Source organism: Eschrichtius robustus, chromosome 10 (assembly GCF_028021215.1).
Source record: "Eschrichtius robustus isolate mEscRob2 chromosome 10, mEscRob2.pri, whole genome shotgun sequence".
NCBI classification, from domain to species: domain Eukaryota; kingdom Metazoa; phylum Chordata; class Mammalia; order Artiodactyla; family Eschrichtiidae; genus Eschrichtius; species Eschrichtius robustus.
The window spans coordinates 64907927-64933252 of record NC_090833.1 but is presented as its reverse complement, the minus strand read 5'-3'; the positions used below and the strand labels follow the sequence as shown (position 1 = coordinate 64933252).

At 37.3% G+C, this 25326-nt stretch overlaps 1 protein-coding gene across 3 annotated transcripts in view; it reads left to right on the top strand.

Moving 5' to 3' along the window:
- TTC39B (tetratricopeptide repeat domain 39B) overlaps nt 1-25326 on the top strand; it is a 139480-nt gene that overhangs the window by 87521 nt on the left and 26633 nt on the right. For all 3 annotated transcript variants that reach the window (XM_068552868.1, XM_068552866.1, XM_068552867.1), the window contains 7 exons: nt 4303-4370; nt 7345-7409; nt 20638-20743; nt 22119-22184; nt 23738-23846; nt 24413-24480; nt 24566-24625. In XM_068552868.1, the coding sequence (XP_068408969.1) occupies nt 4303-4370; nt 7345-7409; nt 20638-20743; nt 22119-22184; nt 23738-23846; nt 24413-24480; nt 24566-24625 (542 nt within the window). The remainder of the gene's footprint in view (nt 1-4302; nt 4371-7344; nt 7410-20637; nt 20744-22118; nt 22185-23737; nt 23847-24412; nt 24481-24565; nt 24626-25326) is intronic.

Below are 25326 nucleotides of genomic sequence, written 5' to 3'. Positions count from 1 at the left end.
GGACATCGGAGAACTTGGGCTCACTAGAGTGTTGATAACAGGAGAGGATTACAAGACTTGTTCCAAAAGGTATGATGCTGGCCCTGCAGCCATCACACAGCAGAGTGGATTTCACTGGTCCCTCCAGGCAGCTGAAGCCCATCATCTTTTTCTCCAGAAACTGACCTCCAAGGACCCTTAAGAGTTTACTTATCCCCTTGATTTCAGATAGACTATGTTTTCATATTTTTCACCTTAGGGCCATTTATGTAAATTGGCCCCAGGAGACCTAAAGTCCGCTAAAGTAGGTCAGTGGGAAATTAAATGGGCCCCAAAGAAATCTGACTCATTTATATTCTTCTGTTTTCCTCTCTATGGCTTCTCTCCAGTGGCCCATTTCCCCCTGCCTCCCTTTTTCTTTGCAATATAAAGGCTGGCATTTGAGATTTTTTTTTTAACCTTAGTTTACAAAAGAATGGCATGGTATTATTGGCATAAATATGAATAATAATAATAACTTAAAGCATAATAATGATAATGCCCCATTTTTTTAAGGCACTCTATGTGTGAGACACTGTCCTTGATGCTTTCCTTAGCATTATCCAATCTAACCTGTGTGTAACCTCCTTTTTATAGACTGGAAAGTGATGTTCAGAGAGATTAGACAAATGGTCCAGGATTACCTGCTTAGCAGAGCAGAGTTCAAACCTGATCTGCCTTTCCCTAAGCCACATACCCCACACCTTGTCCTGCAGTTGGGTAGAAAAGGGCACGAAATGTGACACATATGGATGAAGAAAATGTTGAATTATTTCTCTGTTAGACATCTTGAAAATAGATGGTACTGTTCTTATCTTTTTATTCTGTCTTTGGGCATGGCATATTTAGAAGTACTGGAAAATAAACAGCAATGAGATACCACTACACACCTATGAGAGTGTCCAAAATCTGGAACACTGACAACACCAAATGTTGGTGAGGATGTGGAGGAACAGGAACTCTCATTCATGGCTGGTGGGAATGCAAATGGTACAGCCACTTTGGAAGATAGTGTGGCAGTTTCTTACAAAACTAGGAGCTGAAAACTTGTGTTAACCCCAAAGTCTGCAAATGAATGTTTATGGCAGCTTTATTCAGAACTTGACCTTCAATAGGTGAATGGATAAATAATAAAGTGTGGTATATCCAGACAGTGGACTATTACTCAGTGCTAAAAAGAAATGATCTATCAAGTCGTGAAAAGACATGGCGGAGCCTTAAATGCATATTCCTAAGTGAAAGACACCAGTCTGAAAAGGCAACCTACTGTATGATTCCAAGCATATAAGATTCTGGAAAAGGCAAAACTATGGAGACAGTAAAAAGATCAGTGGTTGCCAGGGGATGAATAGGTGGAGCACAGAGAATTTTTAGGGCAGTGAAAAATACTGATACCATAATGATAGATACATGTCATTATACATTTGTCCAAACCCATAGAATGTGCAACACCAAGAGTGAACGCTAATGTAAACTGTGGACTTTGGGTAATTATGATGTGTCAGTGGAGGTTTGTCACTTGTAACAAATGTACCACTTTGGAGGGCATGTTGATAACGGGAGAGGTTATGCGTGTTTGGGGGGAAAGGGATATATGGGAAATCTCTCTACCTTCCCCTCAATTTCTCTGTGAACCTAAAACTGCTCTTAAAAAATAAGGTCTTAATTAAAAAATTATGAAAATAAATCAGGCTGTGACTTTAACCTATTCTCAAATAAGGTTTATTTAGACTTTTATGTCTGAAGGCATGCATAGCTGACACTTCAGTGCATAATGAAGATATTTCCTTCAGTGAACTGAGGAATTTATAATTAAAAGATGTTCTGGTAGGTACCTATTTGTAAATGCCAAATGTCTAATTTTGAGAGCTAAGGGCTGCCCAATATAAATCAATCAGAGTGAAGAAATAAGACTTTTATAAATTAAATTGCATTTATTCCTAATGAGTTTGGCTGTTGCTGCAACCCAAACAGACTTTGTGTTCAAGGGAGCATGTCAAAACATTGTGGATTTAGGGTGCACTTTGTTTTTCCTCTTGGTAATTTCCATTTCCATCCTTGAATGGCTGGTTTTCTGCAGGAGTGAGGATATTTAATTAAACTTTTTGTGGGTTTAACATGGGACACACCCATTCTTCCTTCCTCATGGCTGGCACATTGCCCTAAATGGCTTTCAAATTGCCTTTAAAAACAGACGTTTATATACGGTGCTTAGGATGTGAAAGGAATTTAATATGAAGATTCCTTACACGCAGAATACAGAGTTCAAACTTTCTTCCCTTCTTGTTATGTCGTTCGTGCTGCTCTTTGACTTGTCCGTCTTGAGCTTAACTCTGATCCATCTGCCCTTCTGCTTAGATCTCTGCAAGGACCCACCATTGTCTACCAAATGAAGCCCAGACTCTGATATTCAAGGTCGTCCATAATTCAGCCCCGACTTAACGTTTGCAGGCCCATTGCCCACTCCTCCCTGTACACACCTCGTGCTTCAGCCAAAGGTGCACCACTGGGCTTGCCACGCAGGGCTCCGTGCTCCTTGCCTTGGCTCGTGTTGGCTCTCTCCCAGCAGCCACTCCACCGCCTTCTCGGCACACGCCCCAAGCCAGCCATCTGGGTTACCGAGCAGGCTTTCAAAGTGAATAATTACTAACAGTTCCCACTTTGTTACAAGTTTCCCTGGAAAGAGGATGTTCAAGTGAGTCTGTAAAAATAAAAGTTACCGGTTTTTCTCCCACTGAACACATGGAGAAAATTCGGGGGCACACTTTGAGGTGAGGCGCTCCGAAGGATTGAGACTCAGGCTGCCGATGCTGCCAGACTGCGCAGAGGCCACTGCTCCTCAAGGCTGGCCTGTTGTGCATCTGGCCCCACCTTACACGTGCTGTTGGAAGATCTTAGTTGCATTGTTGCTTCTTTGTAAATCAGCCTTTGCAATATGAGCGTGGCAGGAAGGTGAACCTGTTTGTGAGAACTAGTAGTGTGTGTGTGTGTGTGTGTGTGAGAGAATGTGTGTGTGTGTGTGAGTGTGTGTGTGGGTGGTCGGGAGGGGTCCTGTGTGTGTAAGTGAAAGAAATAAAGCACTAGTTCTTACCCAGTTAGATTCAACAATGTTCCCATTAACACAGAGATACCCCGTTTTTCAGTTACGTACATCACATAAAGATGTTCTACTTTCTGAACTTTTGGCAAAAAGCATGACAAGGACCAAGGGCAGTAATCTTAGTGAAAGTAGCTGATGCATATCGAGGGCTTACTCTGCCCGTTGAGCTTCACAGGCAGCACCTGGTTGAATTCTTCAGCTCTGAAGTAGAGATGTCATTAGCTGGACTTTAGGAACAAGGAAACCAGCAGAGAGAGGGAGGGTAACTTGCTCGAGGTTCTACAACTGGTACGTGGCAGGGCCTTCCCTGCCACCTAGGCCGTGAAATACCCCAAAGCTCATTTACTTAAATAACACACCAGTTTGCATCCCATGGATAAAACGGGAATCTGCTGGTTTTGTTTATGCAAAAAACAAAAAAGAAAATGCAAAGATTTCTCCCTCCCCAATCTCTGCAGGTATCATGGACTGTTTAGGAAGATAGGCCACGTGTTTTGGGGCACTCCACGTGTCCCAGGGGTACATACGTAGTTTTATGTAGCCCTTTTGTGAGTGCCTTGTTCCTGCACTAGATATCTCAGTGATCCAAATAGCCCCAAACTGTACTAGTGTGAACTTTTTTACATCAAGTCATCCCTGAATGAGGAGTCATGAGTTGAGCATGCAGGCCAGTTCTTTTTCCTAGAACCCTAGGGAATTACTGCTTTCTCTTCAAGTTAATAGCATGCCTAACCATTGTCATGACAATCATGCCTTCACATTTTAGAAGCTAGAATTAGTATATTTAAGTTAGATTTCCAATCTATAACTGTGTTAAACTGGCCTATTCCCGTTAAGTTAAAAGAGAAGTGGTTTCCTTTTTTCCGAGAAGTGCTTTTGCATTTTGGTTTTTACATTTTGGTGAGCTGAGTTTGGGTCTTTGACACCAAGGTCCTGACTCTTGGCAGTTATGTGTGAATGGAGCCAAAGATAACTTCCCCGAAGCATTTCACGCATTCTGGAAAAATTCTTGCTGAGGGCCTGAGAACTGAGGTCATCATTCCACTTTTACGGAAGCACCAAAGCAACCTGGGTTTTTATTGTCTCCCTTGGGCTCATTTATCTACCCGTCTTTTCTGAACATCTCAGAGCAATTACTGTGGATATGGGATTTTCCTTAATATATTTTTATTTGTTTTTAATAGAGGAAATGCATGCCGAAATCTGTTATGCCGAGTGCCTCCTACAGAAAGCAGCCCTCACGTTTGTGCAGGTAATGAACATTTGGCTTAGAATCAGCATCGCCCGGGAAGCCTGCCAAGTACGACATAGAAGAGATGTGGCTCATTCTATGTCAGTGCTTCAGTTCTTTTGACTTAGAGTTGTAGTGAAAGATATTTGTGATTACTGATAAACTTTGGCTGAAAGAAGACCCTGGGTTGTTGGGTTTTTTTTTTTTTTTTCCTACTCAAATGCACTTAAAATGCTGTTTCGAACTTCGCTTTATTGGGAACCACTGCCTTTTGAAGAAGCTGTCTTGCAACTACCTCACCTAATTTCAGAACGCTGCTCTGTATGAGAACTGTGAGGTCATCCCTCTTTGTGCTTGCTAATGGTGGAGGGCTGCACACAGGAGTGACCGGCTGGAGGAGGCTTCAGCGTCCTTGGCTGCTCCCTTCTTGCGTCAGATGCTTCAGCAAAGCTTAGTTATGCATGCATCGAGAGCCAAACTTCCCATGTATACCTCACATTTTATTTCCCCACTCTTCGTATTCTCGTTCCCCTTTCTTTTATTTCTTCTTTTGGAAGAGCAGTTAAAAAAAAGTCACTAAACAAAACACTGACTCCTTTTCTCATGGGGCATTTAAATTTCACCTCTAGGAATTGTTACCACCAGTACCTTGCCTGTCATTGTAGCTTCCAGTTCTTCTAGAAAATATGGATTTTAACATTGTGGCCACACAGGTGGCGGTGATGGATACAGTGGGGGTAGAAGCGGGGTGGAGATTGTAAGGGGGCAGAAATTCAACTGTGAGATGGAAAATCTTCCTCAGTCTCAATGGTTTACATTGAATTGAGAGTTGCTTTTCTCTTTTTCTGGAGGGTGACCTCTTAGGTTGGATTCTGGTTAAGTAAAATTAAGTCAATCTGGTGTAGGGCGCTGTTTCCTAAAACCCCACATATTATGAAGGCTGGTTGAAAACAACAGTCTTACTGCCTCAGTAAACATAAGGCTAGTCACGGAGGCCCCCAGTTTTTTCTGATGTGTTTGTTTTTCAAATGATAATTTGACAATAAAATCATTGATTTGAAAGTTTTTTGTTTTTTGTTTTCTATGTCTGGGGGGCTTGTAGTTCAACATCTGGGAGATATCCATGGCTCCCCTCTTCCTCATGCCTCTGTATCCAGCCAGGCTCGTGGTCGTGCTGCTTTTACCTTTTGAAGGTTTATCAGCTCCGTCTCTTCCTCTTTATTCTGACTATAACTGTTCTAGTGGGGGGCTTGTCAGCTCTTCCCTAGACTGAATGGCAACCCAGGGACCTTCAGTCTGTAGTTTCTCTTCCCTCCAGCTCACTCTCCATTGTGCAATTGTGCACCCTCTCAAAGATGAGAATTTCACCTGGTCATGTCTCTGCTTCAGCATTTAGTAGCCCTCATTGACTATGGCAGTGGTTCTGTATCAGAATATCACAAATGGGGAAGGCTTTTTCTAACCAAACTGGTATCTCCCCCCCACAAGTTCCCTACTCCCCTCTTACCAATGTCCTCAACTGCTACTGGCAGGTATGTTGCATACTTGAGTGGCACAGGTACAACACAGGTAGCTTTCTTATTCCTTAGTCATTCCCTTTTTTGTAGTAGGTTTCTGCAGCAGTGCTGAGTTATATAAGCACAGATGGCCAAGCCAAGCACACCAGGATCTTTAATGCTTCCCTGAGGGTTTTTTTTTTTTTTTTTTGCTTGCAAAGTTCATACTTACCTTGCCTTCCTTCCTTCAGCTGGTTACTTCCCAATCTTTTTTTTGTGTGTGTGTATGTGTGTGCTTTAAGCATTGATGCTTCCAGGAAGCTTTTGTGGACCTCTTCACATCCCCGCCCACCTTTGTGCTGTCATGACATCCCCCACATGTCTCCATCCATGCATGCCTCCATCCCTTAGCGAGTTGTGTTGCTTTTGTCTGATTTTGTGTTTGGGTGCCTGCTGTAAAATAGGCATTCAGCAAATGTTCGGTGACTCCTGAAATGAAATATTCTTATTTGAGGCAGATTTTAATCCAATTTAAGAAATTCTTTCCTGGCCAGTATTGGAACTTGTGTAACCATAAGATTCCTTAAAATCAGAAAATAAACATTTAAATTGCATAGTGAATTTTACATTTATTGATTCTTTTAATAATTTAAATATTAAGTATTTAAGTAATTGATGACATTAACAAACTAAAATTAGTTCTTCTTTTGTTTCGGAAGGATGCTCAAGTGCACAGGAAATCAATACCAGAGCATCTTTCTGATATTAACGGACTAGAAAAGCATGGAACTATCTCCATTAGCACCTTCTATTAGAGTAACATCTTTCAAGCAGTTATTTGATATGCTTTAATAAGAGGCTCTTGGAATCCTAGAATGCTCACCCTAAAAATGTCATTCATTTAGGCCAGCTGCCCCAGTTTTATGGTTGATGACCATCAGACAAAGAGAAGTGATCTTTTTTTCCCCTAAACAGAATTTCATATTAGTGACAACAAATTTAGAATCCAAATCAGTTATTTGTGGTCTGGAAATGTATATGAATGAAATTCACAATGTTAAATAGACTGCCTGCTAAAGTACCCCCTAAAGAAGAACCATAATCCCATTACTTGGAGTAAGACAGACAGGAAAGTCCTTGGAGCATATCCTTAAAGTCAGCCATTTTGAATTCCATTGAACCCAGAAGAAAGTTGCTCAGTAGTTGATGATGTTTATTGACGTACGTTTGGACTAACCTTTATGGCCCCAAATTGATGAGGATTACTTCCTTACTTCCTTAAAGTAATGCAAGGATTTAAGAAATGTTTCCTTTTTGTTGTCCTCTAACTTGGAAGAAAAATGACAAAAAAGCATTTCAGATGTAAAGCAAGAAGAATGTCTTAATTTAAAAATCATGTCCTCAAAAGATAGTGTTTTGTTCTAATCACGTAGCTACACAGCTGTGGGGACAGTTTAAGAATCTTTTGCTAAATGATCTAATTATTTAATTGTTTTCAGGATGAAAATATGATCAACTTCATCAAAGGTGGACTCAAAATTAGAACAAGTTACCAAATATATAAGTAAGTTAAAAATTAAGATTTATAAAAAATCTTTTAACAAGGTTTGTACCTTTTTGACCACGTTCTTGTGGTTTCTAAGTGATTCTTGTACTATGTACCATTTTGTACTTCAAAGTTCTCAGTCAGTATGACTATGTTTTTTTAAATTTGGTGTTGGTAAAAATGCACTTGATTTTTGGCTTACTGAGGTGTATTCAATGCCATAGGACAACACAATTTAAGTTTAAATGCAGTTTTAAAAGAAAAATAGCTGTAAAGAAAAGTACTTACATAATTTCTGATTAGATAATCTTAGTTTCTCTCTCCTAAAAACAATTTATAAATTTAAAATGACAGGTATGTACAGGTATGTCTTTGGTCCAGACTCTAGAACATCACTGCTCCAATGAAGTTCTGCAGTGATTCAGATGTTCAATTAAAGTGGACCATAGTGTCATTCGCATCTTCTATATCCTTACTGATTTTTATCTAGTTGTCCTATCCTTTACTCACAGAGTTAAAAGTCTTCAGCTTTGATTCTGGAGTCATCCATTTCTCCCTTTAGTTCTGTCAGTATTTGCTTTGTATATTTAGAACCTCTGTTACTGGGCTTATATATATTTTAATTGTTTTATCTTCCTAATGAATTAATCTTTCATCATTATAAAATGTTCCTTCCTAACTCCTTATAATATTCCTTGTCTTGAAATCTGTTTTGTCTGATACTAATAAAGCTACTCATGCTTTTTTATAATTAGTATTTGCATGGCATATATTCTTTTACTTTAAACCTATCTTTGTTTTTATATTTAATTTGCATTTTTTGTAAACATGCTTAATTGGGTCTTGCATTTTTATTCAGTGTGACAGTTAATATGTTTGCACTTGTGAGTACCATTTTGCTTTTTTCCTTTGCCTTATTTGTCCCCCCCCCCTTATTTTTCTGCCTTCTTTTGCTTTAATTAAAAAAAAATATGTATATGTATTCCAGTGGAATCCCTCCATTGTTTTCTTAGCTATAGCCCTCTTTAATTTTTTAAAATGTTTGCTCTAGTGATTATAATAGCCTTCTTTTTTTTTTTTTTTGCTTTCTTCTTCTTTTTTTAAACTTTTTTTTTTTTAAACATCTTTATTGAAGTATAATTGCCTTACAATGGTGTGTTAGCTTCTGCTTTATAACAAAGTGAATCAGTTATACACATACAATATGTTCCCATATCTCTTCCCTCTTGCATCTCCCTCCCTCCCACCCTCCCCATCCCACCCCTCTAGGTGGTCACAAAGCACCGGGCTGATCTCCCTGTGCTATGCGGCTGCTTCCCACTAGCTATCTATTTTACATTTGGTAGTGTATATATGTCCATGACACTCTCTTACCCTGTCACATCTCACCCCACCCCCTCCCCATATCCTCAAGTCCATTCTCTAGTAGGTCTGTGTCTTTATTCCCGTCTTGCCACTAGGTTCTTCATGGCCTTTTTTTTTTTTTTTTCCTTAGATTCCATATATATGTGTTAGCATACTGTATTTGTTTTTCTCTTTCTGACTTACTTCACTCTGTATGACAGACTCTAACTCCATCCACCTCATTACAAATACCTCCATTTCATTTCTTTTTATGGCTGAGTAATATTGCATTGTATATATGTGCCACATCTTCTTTATCCATTCATCTGTCGATGGACATTTAGGTTGCTACCATGTCCTGGCTATTGTAAATAGAGCTGCAATGAACATTTTGGTACATGACTCTTTTTGAACTATGGTTTTCTCAGGGTATATGCCCAGTATTGGGATTGCTGGGTCGTATGGTAGTTCTATTTATAGTTTTTTAAGGAACCTCCATACTGTTCTCCATAGTGGCTGTATCAATTTACATTCCCACCAACAGTGCAAGAGTGTTCCCTTTCCTCCACACCCTCTCCACCATTTATTGTTTCTAGATTTTTTGATGATGGCCATTCTGATCGGTGTGAGATGATATCTCATTGTAGTTTTGATTTGCATTTCTCTAATGATTAATGATGTTGAGCATTCTTTCATGTGTCTGTTGGCAATCTGTATATCTTCTTTGGAGAAATGTCTATTTAGGTCTTCTGCCCATTTTTGGATTGGGTTGTTCGTAGCCTTCTTAACTTATCATAGTCAACTTAGAGTTAATATTGTACCATTGCACAAATATAAGAACTTTGCAAAAGTATAGTTTCATTTACCACCTGTTGTCTTTTATACTATTCTTACAATAGTACACGTGTGTATATTATACATCCCACAGAGTGGTGCCCACCTTTTGCTTTAAACAATTTTATGTCATGGTCTTCACTATTAACCCATATATTTACCATTTTTGGTGTTCTTCATTCATTCCTGTCTAATTTCAGACTGAAGCATTTCTTTTAAGATTTCTTATAGTGTGTGTCTACTTTCAGCAATTCTCACTGTTTCATTTACCTGAAAACATCTTTATTTCTGAAGGCTGTTTTTGCTCAGTATAGTATTCTCGAGTTACAAGGTTTTCTTTTTCTTTTCTTCTTTTACCCCTTTCAAACTGTCAGTCCATTGTATTATAACCTCTATTGTTTCTGATCATAAGTCAGCTGTTATTTTAATTATTGTTCACTTGTCTGTAATTTCTTCTGGCTGCTTTGAAGACTTGTATTTTTGATTCTTAGCAGATTGACTGATGTGCTTAAGTATGGCTTTGAGAAATGTGTAGCTATTATTTCTTCAAGTATTTTTTTCTGCTCCATTCTCACTTTTCTCCTTCTGAGACCCCAATTACATGTTAGTCACCTGATTTTGTTCAATAGGTCACTGATCTGCTGTTCATTTAAAAAAATTATTTTCTTCGGATTAGACATTATCTCAACATCTGGGCTGTCTTGGGGTCAGTTTCTATTGACTCCTTTTTCTCTTGACTGTATGTCATGTTTTTCTGTTCTCAAGTCAATAATTTTTTGATTGTACATTAGACAGTGATACATTGTAGAGACTCTAGGTTCTGTTATCTTTCTCAGAATAGTGCTGATTCTTGCTCTGGGAAGCATTTGACTTGACTAGACTTAGAGCCCATACTCTTACTCTTTGGTAGTGGGCAGCATCTGAAATCTTGGTTCCATTACTTCTTCTGTCTTGTCTCTGCTTTTCTTTGGAGTTTCCCCAGTGCTCACATAGTTCATGAATCAGCCAAGAATTTGAGTGGAGTTCTAACACTGATTTTGGTGTTTCCCTCCTATGTGGTTCTCTCCTATCTGAAAATTCCCCCATTACCTTACAGGTACTCTGGCAGATCTGAACTCTGTGCTCCTTTTGAAGCCAATAACTGTGGCTTTCTGTGTAAGTTCTAGGCACCCTGCACCAAGTGTACTGGGGACTACTGCCAGGTGACTAGCCATATAAACGTAAGGTCCCTTCAAGAGTTGTTCTCTTTTTTCAAATTTCAACCCTTCTTCAGTTTCCCATTACTTTTTTTTTTCAGTTTCCAGTGCCTGCCAATATATTTTAAATATGTATTTTGCATTTTGTCCAGAGTTTATAATTGTTTTCCGTGGGAGGGTTAATTTAATATAAGCCACCCTGCCATTACTAGAAACAGAACGAAGATTTAGTATTTTAAGAGATGCTTTTACCCAAAATGATTTCATAAAATTATATTCCATTCAAAATCCTGGAAGGGAGTGGATTTTGGGAACCTGATATATTGTTTTTACTTTTCCTCTTGAAATATTTTTTAGAAGATATAAAAGAATGGTAAAGAGTTGATTGCTTTTTCAGTCATCAAAACTTAAAAACCAAAGGAATTAAAATAGTCTTGTAATGGCACAGAAATATATATCAGTGGAATGGAACATAGGGCTTGGAAACTCGTGTGTGTGTGCGTGCGTGCGTACACATTGTGCATGCACTTCTGTGTACACACACATACATTTACCAGGGAATTCAAAGCATACTAAAAACCTATATATACATAAATCTCTTTAAAATCAGTGGGAAAATATGGGTACTTTAATAAATGGTTTTGGGAAAATTGGCTCTTCGTTTTGGAAAAAAGACTGTCTAAAAGATACATTCCAGAGAGAAACAGTCAGCTCTACCCACCACCAGTCCCTCCCATCAGGCAACTTGCACAAGCCTCATAGATAGCCTCATCCACCAGAGGGCAGACAGCAGAAGCAAGAAGAACTACTATCCTGCAGCCTGTGGAACAAAAACTACATTCACAGAAAGATAGACAAGATGAAAAGGCAGAGGGCTATGTACCAGATGAAGGAACAAGATAAAACCCCAGAAAAACAACTAAATTAAGTGGAGATAGGCAACCTTCCAGAAAAAGAATTCAGAATAATGATAGTGAAGATGACCTCGGAAAAAGATGGAGGCAAAGATCGAGAAGATGCAAAAAATGTTTAACAAAGACCTAGAAGAATTAAAGAACAAACAAACAGAGATGAACAATACAATAACTGAAATGAAAACTACACTAGAAGGAATCAATTGCAGAATAACTGAGGCAGAAGAACGGATAAGTGACCTGGAAGACAGAATGGTGGAATTCACTGCTGTGGAACAGAATAAAGAAAAAAGAATGAAAAGAAATGAAGACAGCCTAAGAGACCTCTGGGACAACATTAAATGCAACAACATTCGCATTATAGGAGTCCCAGAGGGACAAGAGAGAGAGAAAGGACCAGAGAAAATATTTGAAGAGATTATAGTCAAAAACTTCCCTAACGTGGAAAAGGAAATAGCCACCCAAGTCCAGGAAGCACACAGAGGCCCATACAGGATAAACCCAAGGAGAAACACGCCGAGACACAGAGTAATCAAATTGGCAGAAATTTAAGACAGAGAAAAATTATTGAAAGCAGCAAGGGAAAAATGACAAATAACATACAAGGGAACTCCCATAAGGTTAACAGCTGATTTCTCAGCAGAAACTCTACAAGTCAGAAGGGAGTGGCATGGTATACTTAAAGTGATGAAAGGGAAGAACCTACAACCAAGATTCCTCTACCTGGCAAGGATCTCATTCAGATTCGATGGAGAAATCAAAAGCTTTACAGACAAGCAAAAGCTAAGAGAATTCAGCACCGCCAAACCAGCTCTACGACAAATGCTAAAGGAACTTCTCTAAGTGGGAAACACAAGAGAAGAAAAGGACCTACAGAAACAAACCCAAAACAATTAAGAAAATGGTCATAGGAACATACATATCGATAATTACTTTAAACGTGAATGGATTAAATGCTCCAACCAAAACACATAGGCTTGCTCAGTAGATACAAAAACAAGACCCATATATATGCTGTCTACAAGAGACCCACTTCAGACCTAGGGACACATACAGACTGAAAGTGAGGGGATGGAAAAAGATATTCCATGAAAATGGAAATCAAAAGAAAGCTGGAGTAACAATACGCATATCAGATAAAATAGACTTTAAAATAAAAACTGTTACAAGAGACAAGGAAGAACACTACATAATGATCAAGGGATCAATCCAAGAAGAAGATATAACAATTATAAATATATATGCACCCAACATAGGAGCACCTCAATACATAAGGCAATTGCTAACAGCTCTAAAAGAGGAAATTGACAGTAACACAATAATAGTGGGGGACTTTAACACCTCACTTACACCAATAGACAGATCATCAAAACAGGAAATTAATAAGGAAACACAAGCTTTAAATGACACAATACAGCAGATAGATTTAATTGATATTTATAGGACATTCCATCCAAAAACAGCAGATCACACTTTCTTCTCAAGTGCGCAAGGAACATTCTCCAGCATAGATCACATCTTGGGTCACAAATCAAGCCTCAGTAAATTTAAGAAAATTGAAATCATATCAAGCATCTTTTCTGACCACAACACTATGAGATTAGAAATGAATTACAGGGAAAAAAAAGAAAAAAACACAAACACATGGAGGCTAAACAATACGTTACTAAACAACCAAGAGATCACTGAAGAAATCAAAGAGGAAATCAGAAAATACCTAGAGAAAAATGACAATGAAAACACGACAATACAAAACCTATGGGATGCAGCAAAAGCAGTTCTAAGTGGGAAGTTTATAGCTATACAGGCCTACCTCAAGAAACAAGAAAAATCTCAAACAATCTAACCTTACACCTAAAGGAAGTAGAGAAAGAAGAACAAAAAAACCCCAAAGTTAGCAGAAGGAAAGAAATCATAAAGATCAGAGCAGAAATAAATGAAATAGAAACAAAGAAAACAATAGCAAAGATCAATAAAACTGAAAGCTGGTTCTTTGAGAAGATAAACAAAATTGATAAACCATTAGCCAGACTCATCAAGAAAAAGACGGAGAGGACTCAAATCAATAAAATTAGAAATGAAAAAGGAGAAGTTACAACAGACACCACAGAAATCCAAAGCATCCTAAGAGACTACTACAAGCAACTCTATGCCAATAAAATGGACAACCCAGAAGAAATGGACAAATTTTTAGAAAGGTATAACCTTCCAAGACTGAACCAGGAAGAAATAGAAAATATGAACAGACCAATCACAATTAATGAAATTAAAACTGTGATTAAAAATCTTCCAACAAACAAAAGTCCAGGACCAGATGGCTTCACAGGTGAATTCTATCAAACATTTAGAGAAGAGCTAACACCCATCCTTCCCAAACTTCCAAAAAATTGCAGAGGGAGGAACACTCCCAAACTCATTCTATGAGGCCACTATCACCCTGATACCAAAACCAACCAACGATACTACAAAAAAAGAAAATTACAGACCAATATCACTGATGAATATAGATGCAAAAATCCTCAACAGAATACTAGCAAACAGAATCCAACAACACATTAAAAGGATTATACACCATGATCAAGTGGGATTTATCCCAGGGATGCAAGGATTCTTCAATATACACAAATCAATCAATGTGATACACCATATTAACAAATTAAAGAATAAAAACCATATGATCATCTCAATAGATGCAGAAAAAGCTTTTGACAAAATTCAACACCGATTTATGATAAACACTCTCCAGAAAGTGGGCATAGAGGGAACCTACCTCAACATAATAAAGGCCATATACGACAAACCCACAGCAAACGTCATTCTCAATGTGAAAAACTGAAAGCATTTCCTCTAAGATCAGGAACAAGACAAGGATGTCCACTCTCACCACCATTATTCAACGTAGTTTTGAAGTCCTAGCCACGGCAATCAGAGAAGAAAAGAAATAAAAGGAATACAAATTGGAAAAGAAGAAGTAAAACTGTCACTGTTTGCAGATGACATGATACTATACATAGAGAATCCTAAAGATGCCACCAGAAAACTACTAGAGCTAGTCAATGAATTTGGTAAAGTCGCAGGATGCAAAATTAATGCACAGAAATCTCTTTCATTCCTATGCGCTAATGATGAAAAATCTGAAAGAGAAATTAAGGAAACACTCCCATTTACTACTGCAACAAAAAGAATAAAATACCTAGGAATAAACCTACCTAGGGAGACAAAAAACTTGTATGCAGAAAACTATAAGACACTGATGAAAGAAATTAAAGATGATACCAACAGATGGAGGGAAATATCATGTTCTTGGATTGGAAGAATCAATATTGTGAAAATGACTATACTACCCAAAGCAATCTACAGATTCAGTGCAATCCCTATCAAATTACCAATGGCATTTTTTGTGGAACTAGAACAAAAAATCTTAAAATTTGTATGGAGACACAAAAGACCCCAAATAGCCAAAGCAGTCTTGAGGGAAAAAAACGGAGCTGGAGGAATCAGACTCCCTGACTTCAGACTATACTACAAAGCTATAGTAATCAAGACAATATGGTACTGGCACAAAACCAATAACATAGATCAATGGAACAGGATAGAAAGCCCAGAGATAAACCCATGCACCTATGGTCAACTAATCTATGACAAAGGAGGCGAGGATATACAATGGAGAAAAGACAGTCTCTTCAGTAAGTGGTGCTGGGAAAAATGGATAGGTACATGTAAAAGAAAGAAATTAGAACACTCCCTAACACCATACACAAAAATAAACTCAAAATGGATTAAAGACCTAAATGTAAGGCCAGACACTATAAAACTCTTAGAGGAAAACATGGGAGGAACACTCTTTGTCATAAATCACAGCAAGATCCTTTTTGACCCACCTCCTAGAGAAATGGAAATAAAAACAAAAAGAAACAAATGGGACCTAATGAAACTTCAAAGCTTTTGCACAGCAAAGGAAACCATAAACAAGACGAAAAGACAACCCTCAGAACGGGAGAAAATATTTGCAAATGAATCAATGGACAAAGGATTAATCTCCAAAATATATAAACAGCTCATGCAGCTCAATATTAAAAAAACAAACAACCCAATCCAAAAATGGGCAGAAGACCTAAATAGACATTTCTCCAAAGAAGACATACAGATGGCCAAGAAGCACGTGAAAAGCTGCTCAACATCACTAATTATTAGAGAAATGCAAATCAAAACTGCAGTGAGGTATCACCTCACACCAGTTAGAATGGGCATCATCAGAAAATCTACAAACAACAAATGCTGGAGAGGGTGTGGAGAAAAGGGGACACTCTTGCACTGTTGGTGGGAATGTAAATTGATACAGCCACTATGGAGAACAGTCTGGAGGTTCCTTAAAAAACTAAAAATAGAATTAGCATATGATCCAGCAATCCCACTACTGGACATATACCCAGAGAAAACCATAATTCAAAAAGACACATGCAAAAAAAAAAAAAAAGAAAAAGACACATGCACCCCAATGTTCACTGCAGCACTATTTACAATAGCCAGGTCATGGAAGCAACCTAAATGCCTATCGACAGATGTCTGGGTAAAGAAGATGTGGTACATATGTACAATGGAATATTACTCAGCCATAAAAAGGAACGAAATTGGGTCATTTGTTGAGACGTGGATGGATCTAGAGACTGTCATACAGAGTGAAGTAAGTCCGAAAGAGAAAAACAAATATCATATATTAATGCATATACGTGGAACCTAGACAAATGGTACAGTTGAACCAGTTTGCAGGGCAGAAATTGAGACACAGATGTAGAGAACACACATATGGACACCAATGTGGTAAAGCGGCAGGGGGTTGGGGGTGGTGGTGTGATGAACTGGGCGATTGGGATTGACATGTGTACACTGATGTGTATAAAATTGATGACTAATAAGAATCTGCTGTATAAAAAAATAAATAAAATAAAATTCAAAAATTTTTAAAAAAGATACATTCCATATAGATTTAATATTAAAATATTTTTAGAAGAGTACAAGCACAAACATAGGAAAGTCTTTTTGTAGTCCTAAAGTACAAAGGCCTTTAAACTTTTGATTTATTTAAAAATTTTTCACTTTGAAATGATTCCAGAATTTTTACAAAGAATTTTCATATATTCTTCCAATATACAAATGTTAGCGTCTTATAGAACCACAATATAATTATTAAAACCAGGAAATGAACATTGATATAATATGATTAACTACTTCATTGACTTTACTCAAATTTTTCTATTTGTCCCACCAGTGTCCTTATTCTGGTCCAGGATTCACTCCAGGATCCTGGATGTCATATTTAGTTGTTACGTCTCCTTAGTCAGTTTTAATCTGGAAGAGTCCCTCAGTCTTTCTTTGTCTTTCAGGACCTTGACATTTTTGAAGGATACTGGGCTGGTATTTTTTAGACCATTGCTCAAGGTGGACTTATCTAATGTTGCTTAATGATTAAATTCAGATTTTGCATCTATGGCAAGAATACTATAGAAGTGATGTGGTGTCCTTCTCAGTGTGTCATATCTGTAGATATATGATGTCAATTTCAGAAGCCTTTTAAAGTGTGACATAGAATCAGAAACCATAGAAGACTGACTTGACCAAATAAACATTTAAATTTTCATCGTGGCAAAAATATCCCGTAATAAAAAATACAAATAGAAATGTGATATAAATGACTCAGGGCAAATGACAGTGTGAGAAACTCATAGGTTGGTGGGGGTCTAAACTGATAGAGTTTTTATGAAGGATGTTCTGGCAGTATATACCAAAATTAAGAATATGCATCACCTCCGATCTCAGAAGTTCTTTTTCTAAGAATTTATCCTATGCACAGTTAGGATGGTATAAATATAGTTATAGTACTTGATATAGGAAAGTACTTGATGAAGGTAAAAGAACACTCTTAGCAGCATTGTCTGTAATATGGAATATTTTGAAACAACTTGAAGATTTAAGAAAGGAATTTGGTTAAATAAATGATTCCATAGAATGGAATAATATGCACTTGTTAAAGAATAAGGTAGTTTTCATGCATTTTCATGGAAAATTGTCAATATAATCTATTGAAGAGTATATACTATGTGATCCCATTTGTGTTTTCTAAAGATTGCGTTCTTAGTAAAGCATAAAAACAATTAGAAAATTATGTACCAGGCTGTTAACAGTGACCGTCTCTCTGTGGGATGATTGTGTAGGGACACTTAGGCTTTCTCCATATTATTTGAGCATTTTGTAATAATCATCTATTATCAGCAAATAGAACATTTACACAGAAAATAACTCTGAACATAATATGCATATCCTGCCATCCTGTTGATATCTTGACATTTGAATTTTTATGCATGTATATAAGCATATATAATTATCTTTTTATACAGTGAAATTATATGCTTTGTATCATTTCGTAATTTCCTTTTTCACTTCATGTCAGAAAATTTTAGGTCATTAAGTATTTTTAATTCATCATGGCTTTTAATGGCTCCATAGTATTCCACTATGTGGATATACTACATGTGTATGTATAAATGTATGCATGCATGCAACTGTCTTCGTAACCAATTTCCGGTTGTTGCCTATTTAGTTTGTTAATAAATTTTTATTATAGGTAGTAATACAGTGTCTTTCCTTATAGGTCAAGTTTTGTGTGTATCCATGCTATTTCCTTAGAATAAAATTAGATTTGTTGGTTCAAAGATATGCATGTGTGTAAGTTTTCTGATATATATTGCAAAATTATTCTGAAGAATAATTGGATTGGCAAACTTTTTCTTAAAATACCAGACAGTAAGTGTTTAGGCTTGTGGGACGTAAGATCTCTGTCCCAACTACTCAACTCTATGACCGCAGGGTGTAAGCAGCCATAGACTATAAGTAAATGGGTGTGACTATGTTCCAATAGGTTGCCAACCTCTTTACTATAACTATTTTACCAGAAATAAATGAATGTGTCTATTTGTTCTTACCTTTGCCAGCACTGGTTTTCCATTTAAAAAATTAAAATAATGGTTTTTATCACAAAAGTGGCATATATATTTTGGAAAATAGGAAAACGTGGATGAGCAAATATTAAAATACACACACACCCCATATACTTATTACCCAGTAATTATGGCTGTTAACACCTTAGTATATATTCTTTCAGAATATTTTCTACATGTATCTAAAGATATATATATATTTTTAAACCAAATTGAGATCACACTGTATGTACTATTTTTTAACCTGCTTTTTTCAGTTAATGATCTTTACTTTTTCATGTCAACAAGTCTTCATTTCACGTAATACTCAATCCATCTTCAAATTTTGCCTGTTGGCCCCAAATCTCTTTTACTGCTGGAATGTCAGCACCAGGATCCAACCCAAGACTGTCTTGAGCATCCAGTGTTTATGTTCATTAAATACATCTTATTCTAGAAGAGTCTCTATATTCATGAGAGTTGTTGAAAAGCCCAACCCATTTGTCCTGCAGGATATGCACAGATTTGTTTGGTGGCTTCCTTGAGTTTTCGTTTAGCTTGTTCCTTGTCATAGTCAGCTCAGGCTGCCATAACAAAATATCATACACTGGATGGCATAAGCAACAGAAATTTATTTCTTCACAGTTCTGGAGGATGAAAGTCCAAGATCTGGGTACCAGCATGATCAGGTTCTGGTGAGGACTCTCTTCTTGGCTTGCAGACAGCCACCTTCTCACTGTGTCCTCACATGGCAATGAGAGACCTTCCTCTTATAAGGCCACCAATCTTATCAGAGGAGGACCCCACCATTATGACCTCATTTATCCTTAATTACTTCCTAAAATCTCTGTCTTCAAATACAGTCACACTGGGTGGGGGGATTAGAGCTTCAACATATGAATTTGGGGGAAATATAGTTCAGTCCATAGCATTCCTGTAGCCCCTTATATTTCCTGTAAACTGGAAATTAGATTCGGGTTAGATGCATTTGGCTAGAATACATCATAAGTGAAGTTGCATGATTTATAATTGCATCACACCAGGTGATACATAATATCTGGCTATTTCTTATTACCTTTAAAAAATATATCTGTCAGTTTGATAAGCAATTTCTGGTTATTGCCAATTTTTACATCTTTGTCATTGTTTTCATCTGCATTTCTCTGATTAAGTATTTGCCTTTCGAAGATGTGAAGGGAAAGGGGAAAATGCATAGAAAAGTAATTAAAGTGAGAAATCAGAAAGATTGGCTTGGATGGAAGAGGGAAGAATAAGAGGACAGTTGCAGGCAATTGTGATCGAGTTTGCTTTCCTCTTTCAGTCTTTCCTAGTTGTGAGTTTTATTTTGGTCTATTTGAGACCATGGTGATCATGCTGAAATTCAAGTCTTTTTGTCAGTAGCACCTCAGTTACTCAGTGGAAGGTAGGTTGCTGAAGTGTGCACAACAGCTGAGAGACTGAGCATTCCTAGGAAGTCTCCTCTAACACATTGCTGGGAAACTGAGATCACAGTCCTGCGGTCCTATGGCTCCTGAGTCTTGCTTGCTGATATTGAACCCTCTTTTGCTTTAAGCCCAGAAAGATTGGTCCTGATAAACAGTGTAGAAATGAGTGTGTCATTTTTCCTTAATGATGATTACCCAGGAGAGGGGTGGGATAGGGAGGGTGGGAGGGAGGCTCAAGAGGGAAGGGATATGGGGATATATGTATGTATATGGCTGACTCACTTTATTGTACAACAGAAACTAGCACAGCATTGTGAAGCAATTACACTCCAATAAAGATGTATTAAAAAATAAAATAAAATATCGGCAAACTAAAAAAAGAAAAAAAGAGTAAACTCAGCACAGCATCATCCACTTAAAAATTCTCTAGTATTTTAGCTAATGACATTTATCTTATGGTATGTAAATGCAAAATTTGACTTAAAATTAGTTTTCAGTGTCATAGTAAACTTACAGTATAACTGTTTTCTTCAATCCAGAGAATGTCTTTCTATCCTGCATGTAATTCAGAAGAACAAAGTTGAGCAGCAGTTCTTCTATGAGTTTGAAGGTGGCGTCAAGCTTGGAATAGGGGCCTTTAATTTGGTAAGTGATCAGAAAGCAACCAGAATCTTTTGTAAAAGAACCTTAGGTTTTCAGTGCCTCTGCTACTGCATTTGAACCTCACCCTGAACCACTACCTGGGTTTGGTTGGCAAGTGGCTACAGTGGGATCAGTTTTCTTGTGCTGTGAACCAGTGGGGGCTTTGGCCAGAATGTGCTGTAAAGTTCTGCACATGCTCAGAATAGTTTTTGATTGTATAATAAGGGAAGCATGCAGCTCTCTGAATGGACTAGTAACATTTTTTGGTAATAAGGAGCTTGAAATTCAGTTCTATTTCCACATCAGAAATATTATTGCTATAGCAATGGTGGCTCTGAAATTGAAAATAGGTGTGGGAACAATATAGTTTGAGGGATGGTGAAGCTCTGGGGTAGATGAAGGGTTTGAGTAGATATCTGTCCAATTGCTATATTATTTAGATATTTTGATATTTTATTAAGGTTTGACTGGAATTGGTGAGAAAATTAAGTGGTAAAGGGAATCCCACGCATAAGTGTATACACTACCATGGCCGCTTTGTTCGTGAGCCGATTGGTTGATGACGGAGGTAGCTAAGGAGAGAGGCTGGCTAGTGTCCACAAAATGAATCACCCTATCCACCTGATTATTAAAATCTTCCTCTGCTGAGGTCAGCCTTTGGTGAACATTCACATGGGACACAAATATCTTCACATTTTTTGCCCATTCTGAGAGGTCTGTCCATATACTTCTTTCCCAGAGCTCCTTGTCATCAATTTTCCCATCATGTTCTTTCTAAAGCCCTGACCATCCAACCAAACCATTGGCTACCGCCCATGAATCAGTAAATAATTGCATATATGGCCATTTCTCCTTCCAAGCAAAGTGAACAAAGTGAACACTGCTCAAAGTTCTGCCTTGGGAGGACTTCCCTTTATCCTACTGTTTAGGGATGTCCCAGAGAGGGGCTGTAGTGCTGTAGGTGTCTACTTCTGGGTCATGCCTGCACATATGAAGAATACAACAGACTTTTGCTTTCTGGAAAAGGATGCTAAAAGAAACACTGTTTGGAGGTGGACACTGGGGGTTATCTTCTCATGACTTTATCAACCCACATGAAAGGAGCAAGTGTTCTTTAGAGCATTCTGAAAAAGCCAAGTTTTTTTTTTTGTTTGTTTTTAATTTTTTAGGTGTATTGTCTTAACTAAATGAAATTAAGTCACAAGTAATGATTATACTAGGTGCAGCATGTGGTGATTGAGACGTGTCTAGTGGTTTAAACTTGGTTCTAATTTTTCATATTACTGAATCATTAAAACTTTAAGTTGTTTAGAGTTTAACATTTATCTACAGTTAGATATACTAACACGTAAGTACACTTGTATTTTTTTTCTTACAGATGCTGTCCCTTTTACCAGCACGGATTATCAGACTACTAGAATTTATAGGATTTTCTGGAAATAGGGTACAAAATTAATTTTTTCTTAACTTTGACAAGGAAAATAAAAGTTATTTATTGAATATGAGGGAAATATAACATGTCCTCATAACTAGCAATTTGTTTTCAGAACAATAAAGAGGCATTGGGTCTTGATCATATTTTTTAGGAGTTAGAGATGGTTTTTCTATTGAAAGTTAAAATTTTTCATCTTTGTTATTTAAATTCTGGGATTAAAATTTATGTTTTACTAATATTGCTGCTTGCTGGATCTTTAGTACTCATGTGAGGTTAAAATATGCTTCCCTAACATTTTTGCGACCCCAGAGTTTCCTGCAAAACCAAGAAATTAGGCTAGGTTTCCCTGTCTAACCTTTTATGATTCGTATGGATCAAGTATAGTTGCAGTGTTTTGGTTTTCCTTGTTTTTACAAGTTTCACTATAAAACTAAGCAAGGAAATTTGTTTTCCATGAGTTTTGTTTGTTATAGTTCTGTGTGGTTGTTTTTGTAGTGTATAACATTTATTAATCATAACACTCAATATGCTATTACCAGAGTTGCCTTATTGCAAAAGTTGTCCCTGTTAGTCCAGAGAGCAGGTTTTGAGAAATGTATGAGAACAAGTACAAGAAGCTGTAATTTTTTCCCTCATTTATTCCACTGTCCAGGTTCTCCATAAGTATTATATATTTATGGTGATCCCTTCCTGATATGGTCTGTCTATTCAGACTCTGTATTTCATCGTTACCCTTCCCCTCTACTATTCATCTTCCACCTTACTTCTTTAGTAGCTCCAACTTGCCCCTTGAATAAAGTCCAAACTATAGCATGGATTCAAGGGCCCTAGGATCTGATTCTAGCCAGTGCTTCTAACCTACTACCCATCCTTTTTGCTTCCCCAGTGTTCCTGCTAAACTGGGCAAATGGTTGTTCTCCAAATAGATCCTGTGCTTTTCTGTGTCCATGCTTCTGCTGGTGTCTGTTTTGGATGTCCTCCTCAACTGACATCCTCCCAAATAATGTCTCTTGAGAGCCTCTCCATCCATTAGGATTGAGATAAATGTCTAAATGTCACCTATTCCACAAAGCTTTCCCTTATCTTCTCCCAACAAGGCTCAAGTATTCCTAACTTTCAGAATCATTTACTTATCTTTCTTATGGCCCTCACCATATTCCAATAAATTTATGTGTTCATGTACTACCTTCCCTATTTGATGGAAAGATCTTTGAATACATAGAACTGTATATATTCATACCCACCATAGCGTTTTGTACTTAGATCCTCAATATGTTTTAATAAATTAATATTTATATAAGAGAAATACAGCATTTTCTATGAAATGAGCTCTACCTTTTTCTCTCCCTAAGGTCACATGATATAAGAATTTGGGAGACTGTCTTATGCCAGTTTAAAATGTAAAATTTGTTTCTAGTTAGATATTACTGCTATTCTAAGCTCTTGAAAAATAAACCCCACCTTCATGGAGGGTGGGGATACGTGAGCTAGCATTTTAAAGTCTCTGAATATGATGTTTCAATCATGCTCTTCTCATTCTAAAATGCCTCTAATTCCCATAGGAGTTGGGCATCCTGCAGTTACGGGAAGGCGCCTTAGGAAGAAGCATGAGGTCTCCACTATGCTGCTTAACTATACTAGCTTTTCATACTTATATCTCCCTGATACTTGGTAAGGACTGGATTATATTTCACATCATTGAAAGTTGATTATCTTTCATCTGAGTAAGTAAAAATTTAGAAAAATCAGTAAGAGATCGTAGTCTATATTTACCTTTTTTTTGAGTAAAATTGGAAAATTGTGACATTTCTCGTAGTAACATTTGGCAGAGGGGGTGGAGGGTTTCTTTCATCAAATTCTTTTTAATCTGTTCTCAGCTAAAAAATTCTATAAAGCTTGTTTAAGGTGATTATTTTTAGCATATTACATTTCTTTTTTTAGCAGAAAATTAAATTTTTGGTTAAAATAAGTTTAATATTGCTATTAAAACCAGAAATTTCAATTAGGAATTGAAGGCAACCACCTCTGCTCCTAAGAATTTGCCCTAGAGCTATCTTAAACTAAAGTCATAGATGAGACTTGTCTTCTTTTATTTCCCAAATATTAAAATGACAAATTAACAGTGTTCATGTGTTCCATGAATAGGTCTTTGCTATATTTTAATGAAATTTGGAGAAATAGTTATAAATGTCGACCACATTTCGTGAAGACTGAGGCTTTTCCTGTTAAATTTCTAGGTACAGGAGAAGTGAATGTTGTGGAAGCAGAGCGTCTCCTTGAACCCTACCTCCAGCAGTTTCCAAATGTACGCTTAGAATTTCAAGTGTCTTTTCCAACCGTAATCAATCAACCAGGGTTGACCATTGAACAGTCTGTTTCTCCCTCCGCAGGGCTCCCTCATGTTGTTTTATCATGGCCGGATAGAGCTGCTGAAAGGAAATGTGGAAGAGGTAACTTATTTGAGGGGGTCATTTAGGGGGCTGTCTATATGGTGGAGTTGTGTAGTGCACCCATTCCATATGAGCAAGTCCAGCTATACGCGCTAGACAGAAATAAAGGGAAAATATGTAGTTAAAAAGCCAAAAGTTAATTGTGTGGATGCACTCTATGATATGTAGTAGATTACTGAATATACTCTACATTTGCACGTAAAGTACCTGAGGCAGTTCAGGGTAGGATATAGAAATACAGTTGGGTAGTTTAAGGGACTTTCAAAAATCTTTGACTACTATCCATCTCGGTATTACATATTGACTTTGGAATCTTGCCCCTGCATAAAGGTCACTCCACTGTACTACATGTGTGCTCCCCATCAAAGGAAATTATTCACTAATTCCCTTGAAGAAGAAGAGTGAATAGCCTTTTATATAAATATACTCATGAACAATTTTCTTCTACACAAATGGGGTCAAACATGTATTTTTCCTTGATTTGATTTTTCTCTACTTACAATACATCTTGGATTTCTTTCCAGGTCAGTGTTTCTAAATCTTCCTCATTCTTTTTGATGGCTGGGTTTCATTCAATGAGATGGATATACTGTACTTATTAAAGCAGTCCACTATTGATAGACATTTGGCTACTATACATGATGCTGTTGTAAACATTATTATGTGTATATTTCTGTGCAAAGGTGTATTTATGTAAGATC